Source organism: Mastomys coucha, unplaced genomic scaffold (assembly GCF_008632895.1).
Source record: "Mastomys coucha isolate ucsf_1 unplaced genomic scaffold, UCSF_Mcou_1 pScaffold23, whole genome shotgun sequence".
NCBI classification, from domain to species: domain Eukaryota; kingdom Metazoa; phylum Chordata; class Mammalia; order Rodentia; family Muridae; genus Mastomys; species Mastomys coucha.
This window is the reverse complement of record NW_022196906.1, coordinates 97,774,943-97,783,579: the sequence shown is the minus strand read 5'-3', so window position 1 is coordinate 97,783,579 and position 8,637 is coordinate 97,774,943. Positions and strand designations below refer to the sequence as shown.

Here is an 8,637-nt window from a genome sequence, read left to right as displayed (position 1 = left end):
TTTCTTTATTTACATTTCAAATGTTCTCCCCTTTCCTGGTTTCCCCTCCGAAATACCCCCTATTCCCTTCTCTCTCACCCACCAATCTAAAACCAATTAATAAAGAAACCTGTGTTAAGAGGAATTTATAACTATTTGTAATTATTTACATTTTAGTAAGTTATTTTGCAAAATTCCAATGCTTAAATAATCGCAACAAAATTTACTTTTTATTTTGTGTGTTTCTTAATTTATAAGTGATTTTATAACATGACATATAAGAAAGGATGGTAATTAAAGAACAAGGCCAACCATAAAGATGTTCACACATCCTAATGAGTTCCTAGATATGTAATTTGCTTTGATTATATCACCAAAGAAAATTATCCAAATAAAATACACGCTGGGTTCATCATGCATATTCCGGGAACCAGCCTTAAAAATCATTGTCATCTAGAGTCTAATTTTATAACCTCCTAAAGAACTTGCCCATGTTTATTGGCTTATAACTGAGAGGTGGTAAGCAAATATATTGTCCTATGTATAAAGTTTATTTTTCACTTAGACATGTATTTAAGCAATAAGATATGTACCGCACATACCATTATTGCTGATACTTAAGACTGAACCCAAAACACATGCTAAGCTTGTGTTCTACTACCACCAGACCCCCCAGGTCCCACAACTTATCAGATTACCTTTCCTCTTGGTACTGTTTCTAAGCTTGATAATGTCTCAGAGACAGAATTTACAGCTGTGATCATGCAGCAGTGAGTGGGAACCATGACACTGCCCTAGCAATGGGGCGACAGACCACAGAGGGCATCACCAGTGAGTGGGAACCATGACACTGCCCTAGCGATGGGGTGACAGACCACAGAAAGCACTCACCATGCAGCAGTGAGTGGGAACCATGACACTGCCCTAGTAATGGGGCGACAGACTACAGAAAGCACTCACCACTGCTCCACCACTTCTTGCCGTTAACTATATAGCCATCTCCATCTCTCTGGATGCTGCATTCGATGTTTGTGGCATCGCTTGATGAGACATTGGGCTCTAGAAAGGAACAATGGCTTGGCTTAGAGGTGGGCAGAAATCAGTCCTTAGCCAAAGAGGCTTAAGCAGAAAGGACAAGTTCTTCGAGGACAGAGGCATGCTTTTCTTTTTAAATCTTTCTTTCTTACTTATCCTTCCCCCCTGGTCTTTCTGAATATAGATAGTATAAACATTCAATGCATATGAGTGGGAAGATGGAGAGATGAGGTGTAGGGTTGGTACTGACAATTGTATTCCTTGTACCTTTGCTCATGTCTGAATCCTCATGCAACTAACTTGTCATTTTTCTAATCACCAAAAATAGATAAAACCACTGACTTTGACTTTCTACAATGGGAATTTGCTTTAACTACGGGCAGGCTGGGTTTTTCTACTGTCATTAACAAGTTCATGACTGGTTATGAACTCTGTGTGTATTAGTGTCCCCACATATTGAAACATGTGTACATGGACACAATATACAACTTTAGTTGTCATTTCTCCTCAGGTTCTTGCCCACCCTGGGCTTCCCTCCCTGACCCCCTGACCCTTTAGAGACAGGGTCTGTCATTGCCTGGTATTGGCCTGGCAATTGGTGATTGGCTAGCTTGGCCAGCCAGTAAGTCTCTTGGGACTGCTTGTCTCCTGCACCCACCAGTGCTGAGATTACAATGGTGTGTTACAACAACAGACTTTTTATGTGGATTCTGGGACTGGAACTCAGGTCCACATACTTGTGTGGTAAACAATGCACAGGCTGAGCCATGTCCCCAGCCCTCCCCTGCTCCTTTAAGGGAGGCCCTGGGTACTTCATGCATTTTGTTCCAAAGCTCCAGATGCTGTTTTCAGAGATGGGGTTGGAAGGCTTATTTCATAACCTTAGCTTGGTGCTTTGTAAACACTGTCATTACTTCATTCTGTAGGTGTTTAATACATGCCTTTTGATGATTCAGGTAGAAAGAACTTTGTTATTATATAAACAGATGTAGAAAATAATAAAATTTGGCCATCACTGAAAGGTCACATTATGACCAAACCACAGTGAATTTAATTCTAAACATTCAATTTGAGAAGATAATTTTCGTCTTTGTTTTTTTTTTTTTTTTTCGAGACAGGGTTTCTCTGTGTAGCCCTGGCTGTCCTGGAACTCATTCTGTAGACCAGGCTGGCTTTGAACTCAGAAATCCACCTGCCTCTGCCTCCAAAGTTCTGGGATTAAAGGCGTGTGCCACCACTGCCCGGTCGATAATTTTCATCCTTAAAGTAACTCTTGAATTACTTTCTCCAGGGTACAAGTGTGCCAACACCATTCTCCTCGGCGTGCCCGTGGCTTTCTGTTCTACACTGTGGCGTCAGTAAGCTTCCTACAGGTCTAAGTTCTGTTTTTCTAGGGTTATGGAACAGGGGAGTAGTTTATATTCACATAAATATCACAAAGGTGAATATCAAGGCACAGCAACTGCAGAAACAATGTAATTTAAAAGACATCAGCCAACTGCTAGTGCTGAAGCGGGCTACCAGAATACACCTGGAGCCCTCCCAAAGGACAGGAACGTGGAGGGATGCCAGCATTCCAAACCAGACTCAAATTAAACACACTTCTGGCTGTAGGCAAAGTTGGCCACAGCCGACCTACATCCCACACTGTTTCAGTCCATCATCCACACTGAGCCCGGGATGGTGATGACAGGAGACAGGCCGTGACTTGCTCCTACCTGTCATACAGAAGACGGAGGTGATATCTCCACGCAGGAGAGGCTCCAGCCACTGCTTCTTCTGCTGCTCACTGCCGTACAGGTGCAGTACCTCCATGTTGCCTGTGTCTACAAGTGAGAACAAAGTGTTTGACCTTTGAAACTACCAGTCCTAAATCCACACTTGTGAAGATAATGCAGACAATATCTTTTTAAATAAAGTTTTGTTGATGAAAATATTCTGAAATGTACATTAAATATAACATTTAATGGTGTCAAGCTGTATTACATGGCATTCAGTTCATATTTCTTTAACTTTTTCTGAATCTTGGATGTGTGCTCAGTTTGTTCCATTGGCTTTATTGAGGTCTAACTCAATTAGGATTGAAGTAGCCATTCCTGGCTTAAACTCTGCCTGCTATGATTGTATTCTGTGCCTCCCATGCTCCTGAAGAGGAACTGACACTCCATTCTGAGCCTCCGGCTCCTAAGTGTGCACGCTGTTCCTCAGGCAAACGTGCTGGGCCGGCCTCTGTGAAAGTCTGTTAGTCATGGGTAAGTAATCTGCTTACGAGCTGTGTTCTCTGTAGGAACCTCTACTTGCCCACTCGGAGAGACCTCCTTGCCCTGAACTGAGCAATTCTCATTTATCTTTCATAGCTTGGTTTGTTTGTTTGTTTGTTTTTTCAGACAGGGGTTCTCTGTGTATCCCTGGCTGTCCTGGAACTCACTCTGTAGAATATGCTGGACTCGAACTCAGAACTCAGGGATCCATTTCGCAGCTTGTTTGTTCAGTTTGTTTTTGAGGCAGGTTTTCTCAGCATAGCCTTGGCTGGCATCAAACTGCTTCTGCCTCTATAGTGCTGGGATTACAGGCTTGTGCTCTAAGATGGATCTTAACTGGTGCACCCATTCCTCTGTGAAAGACAGAATCCCTGGAGGATCCACTCGATCCACTCCACTGTTGAGGGGTGCTGCCTAGCACACCACTCACTCTACCTCATGGCTGAAAAGGATTTTAGTTTATTGTGAGCAGCATGTTCTCTCTGCTTTTCTCTGATTTCCATTCCTATAAAATGTTCTTAGGCCAGGCAGTGGTGGCGCACGCCTTTAATCCCAGCACTTGGGAGACAGGTGGATTTCTGAGCTCCAGGCCAGCCTAGTCTACAGCATGAGTTCTAGGACGGCCTGGGCTATACAGAGAAACCCTGTCTCGAAAAAAAAAAGTGTTCTTAGAATTCTGATCGAATCCTCTGGAGATTTTAAGAAAGGTTTTCAGTGTCACCTGCTGGGATTTGGAGGATGGTTGCTCAAGGGCTGATGAAAACTGACAATTATAAATCAAGAAAGGTGTATTGGCAAGGGCTGGAGAGATGGCTTGGGGGTTAAGGGTGCTTCCTGCTCTTGCAGAAGATCTAGTTCAGTGCCCACCATATTAGGCAGCTCGCAATAGTTTGTAACTCTAGCTCCAGGGATCCTACTTCCTTTTCAGGATACTCCAATACACGTAGATATTGTTACTTGTTATAGTTCAAGAAAAATAAAGAACTGAAACTAAAATTAAGCTGGCCCATATTGATAATCCTAGTATTCAGATATAGGTGAAGGATGGAGGCAGAGGGTCAGGAGTTCAAGGTTATTTTTGGCTACATATTAAATATGAGGACGGCCTGGGCTACATGAGATCTTCCTTAAAAGAGAAAAAATATTAAGTTATTAGTTTTACTCTGAGAAATTGACAATTTTTTTTAATTTATGGTTTTGGGAAAAGTCTGTTTAAAAAAATCATCTCAAAAGCCCTAAATTATTGTAGTGACAGGTTTGGAAATTAAAATAGCTATTTCAGCACTCTAATATACAACATTGTACAGATTTCTGAAGGGAAGAAACAGAAAGACAAAGTGGAGGGGCATGTATGTTTTCTAAGCTTGGGCAACTAGGTAGAAGTCAATCATCGGGCTTAAGGATCCTCTGGCAGAATGCAGTCAACACCAGCCACAACTCCGTCAGTCTGCCTGGAAAACACCCAAGCACGCGGCATCCTAGGCCTTGGCAACAGCTCTACCTCAAAAGGACACTCTTGGTTTCATGGTTTTCCTTGTCTTTCTGCTTCAGAGAATTACTCAGTTATTTCTTAGTCGAAAACTAACTTTAAATTGTTAATCTGTGGTATTATTTAAGCAGAACAACTAACAAGCTTGTGACATTTCAATCTTAGGAAACCCCCCATGAGTGTCTGGTGACAAGTGACTTCACAAATGAAGTGAGAGACCACGGCAGGGCTACAAGCAAGCTTCCAGCAGCCAAACTTGGCACATTATGTCTGACTCATTACTGTGCCACAACTCTACGTAGTAGAATATGTCTAGCACATTCTAAAAACAGAACGAAAGTAATACATCAGGTCTAGAAAACATCTGAACATCACGTGTAGTAAGGAAAGGTAGTTTCGTAAGACCTGTGTTAGATAAATATAAATAGAGGAATATTTATCCATCTATCTACAATCCCATGTGTGCAACTATTCATGCTACATATTGGGTCACAACATAAGGCATGTCTTACTAGGAAGAGTAGGGAAGAAAGCTTTGAACTTCAGATTTCCAGGTCATTTCCTTTTATGTAAAACCACACAGCACATGCAATGTGTCATAACAACATGGTAAGTTTGGATCTACAGACATTGAGGACACATTCCTCTTGCCATAGCCTGTTGACCAATTCCAGCGCAGGGCCGCAGAGACGTAAGAAACGGGTGCAGAGAGAAGGGAAGCCATGCCGGGAATAAGCACTCTCACATGCCTATCAACTAACCTGAATTTTACACACGAGGGAGTCAGTTTAGCGTGAGCCACTTTGCTAAACCTGGCTCCTCTCTCCGAGATCCACTACACTTGCATAGCCCCTTCTGTCGGCTCAACATGGTGCCAACTCTTCTGCGGAGAGCCTTAACACCAGGGCTGTACAATAAGAGGCAGCCCTTGGTCCCTTGAGCAGGGCACTATAGGAAATCCTGCCAATTGAGTTTACAGTGTTTTGGTAACATGGCCAGAGCCCCAGACAGAAACAAAGGCAGCCGCCTGGGAGAAAGTTTCACACAATGGAGAGAGACTGGGTGATTAGCTGTAGAAAAACCCAACCCCAACCAGGAAATGGGGTGTTTACATAACCAGTCCTCTTGGTGGCTACTTCTGTCTACTGGCAGTCTTAACGTAATGACGCTGATTAAAAGAACAGTGCACTGAGGACCTCAAATCCACCTGTATATTGCATTTGGAGTAGCTGTAAAATTATGCCCAAATTTGTACATGAATGACTTTGTATAGGAAAAACTTTCTTATAATAGAGAGATTTGAAACCCTGTTCAAAGTATTAAAGAAAACTTTATGTAGTAACCTGGTGCTTGGCAGTTAAAAACATCTGGAGCGAAAAAACATTTTCCTGTCTCTTCAGCAATCAAGGCATAGTCCACCTGGCTGAGACCGCTCACAGCTGGCAAGAACAAGTTCCACAGGCCCTCTGCTTTGGCCATTTCCTGTCAAGAGGATGGACAAGTGGTCAAAATTTACCAAACAAAGTAGCTTATTTTAAAATTATTGGTGGCAATGCTTTTTGAAATTTAAAAGCCTTTATGGAGTTATTTCATTGTATTGTATTCTATGTTAAATCAAGGGGTTAGCAACTTATTAAGAGTCTGTAGTTGCTTAATAATTAAGGAAATGTCTTGCTTTCCAGGCTCCCTTAGATTTGGTTCAAAAACTAAATTTGCACACTCAAACAGAATGGTTACAACCACCCCCGCCCCCACACACACACATTTGAGTGTAAATCTTACATGTATTTCGGGTAAGATCTGAAAACACGGCTTGTGACCTGACTCCACACTGCACAAATGTCCTACTTGGCCTTGCTCCTTGCTGGACAAACCCAGGGCCTTGCATGCACAAGTGGGGAGCTCTTCTACTAAGTCAGAGCCTAGCCTCTGTGTCCCACAGTCTGCTCTGGCTTCAGCTTACTTCAGAGGTGGTTAGCAAGGAGCAGCAGGAAGAGACTATGGCATCAGAACCACATTCAGGGTGCCAAGTAGCCCAGTTTTGGTAGTAGAATCTTTTCTACCTTCCCTTCCTACCCTCCTCTCTCTTCCCCTCCCCTTTCCCTTCTTCCCCCCTCCCCTCCCCTCCCCTCCCCTTCCCTCTTTTCCCCTTCCCTTCCCTCCCTCCCTTCCTTTCTTTATTCTTCTCTCACTTGTTTCCTTTCTATTTAAAAAGTGACTCATACTGCAGCTCTGGCTCACTATGTAGCCCAGGCTAGCCTCTACCTTGCAGCAATCCTCCACCTTCAGCTTCAATTTTCCTCCCAAGTGCTAGAATTACAGGTGTGAGCCACCACAAACAAATAAGATTTTTAAAACCCAGACTTTTTTTTTTTTAAAAAAAAACAAACAACAACTTTATTTTAAGAAAGTTATTTCTGATGGCCAGGCATAGTGGTACATGCCTTTAATCCCAGCACCTGGGAGGCAGAGGCAGGTTGGGTCTTTTTGAGTTTGAGGCCTGCCTGGTCTACAAAGCAAGTTCCAGGACAGCCAAGGCTACACAGAGAAACCCTGTCTTGAAAAACAAGAGATAAAACAAAACAAAACAACACACCCCCAAACAAAACAAAACAAAACAAAAACAAAAAAAGAAAGTTATTTCTGGAGCATGAGCTATCATACCTATCATCCAGGCACTTGGGCAGCAGAGGCAGGAGGATTGCCACAAGTTGAATTCAGCCTGATCAATGTATCAAGACCATAAAGAAAAGGAAAAAGTTATTATCATGGTAGCCACCCTTTACCTACACGACAACGATGATAATTAAGGTTCTCCAAACATGCAGTTCCCCATGTTGAGGGCCTTCTTGTCTCTCTTACCTTCAGTTTTTCAATCACTAAGGGGTGCCCCCACTTTTCTGCTGAGTTTCCACTTTGAGCATAGTATTCAGCAACTTCCTTAAGACAATGAAGAGAAAATGATTAGGTGAAGTTAACATAAGGTAACAATGTCACGAGTACCATGAATGTGTGTGTGTGTGTGTGTGTGTGTGTGTGTTCCCACATGTGTGGGCTAAAACTCGTAATTCTGCATAAGCTGCCTAAACTCTGGGATTACAGGCACGTGTCACCATCCTGGCTAGTAATATTTCTTTTTAGTAATAGGTACAGAATAACAAAAATTCTAAATGTTTGCTTGTCAAAAAATTATTCTGCCTCAATAGTAGACAGTAAAAGACAGTTAATAACTTTACTCCCAAGGTTTACATGTTCTGCCTCCAGCAACATGGTACACAGAGAGCACAGACACCCTTTGACTAAAAAGGCTGGGTGAAGGGTTACCAACTGAACATCTATTAAGTAATACACAGTTGTCCTAGAAGAAAACAACAAAACAGCCTCACCCTTCAGACAGGCGGGAGGCTGGGAGCTAAAGCCTGTGCTCTGGGCTGTGGAGGCTGACCTAGGCCTTGGTTCTCAATGGGCCGCATCAGCAGGGCCCAGGTGGTAAGGCCAGGGGCTGGACAGAGCATAAGGAACTTCGATTCCATCAAAGCCAGGAGGTTTGAGAAGTAAAACCCAAGAAGGAAACGGACAGAACAGAGAAACACACAAAAAATCCGCACCTTTGGAGGCACACCATGATGAGAAAGCCCCCACACAGCTCTCGGTTTGCAGTGAAATAGAAGAGAGACATGTCAGGCCCTGAAACCTGCCTTCACCCAAGCACGGTTCCAAATGCCAGACCTGTGCAGCCCTCAAGCCTCAAACCCATATTAAGTTTACAATGTTCTACCAGCAGTGGCCTCAGGCAGCTGGCAGGAACTAAATCAGCCCTTCTGGAGGAAAAAGCTTCGTACGAACGCTCATGTACTCCTTTTGGGGTCGGGG

The 8,637-nt window shown here is 43.2% G+C and overlaps 1 protein-coding gene across 1 annotated transcript in view; it reads right to left on the bottom strand.

Moving 5' to 3' along the window:
• Positions 1-8,637, bottom strand: part of Acad11 (acyl-CoA dehydrogenase family member 11) — a 61,591-nt gene that overhangs the window by 29,366 nt on the left and 23,588 nt on the right. The window contains exons 10-13 of the mRNA XM_031346223.1: positions 7,627-7,704; positions 6,108-6,246; positions 2,733-2,840; positions 940-1,038 (exon numbers count right to left, since the gene is read on the bottom strand). Coding sequence (XP_031202083.1) covers positions 940-1,038; positions 2,733-2,840; positions 6,108-6,246; positions 7,627-7,704 — 424 coding nt within the window. The remainder of the gene's footprint in view (positions 1-939; positions 1,039-2,732; positions 2,841-6,107; positions 6,247-7,626; positions 7,705-8,637) is intronic.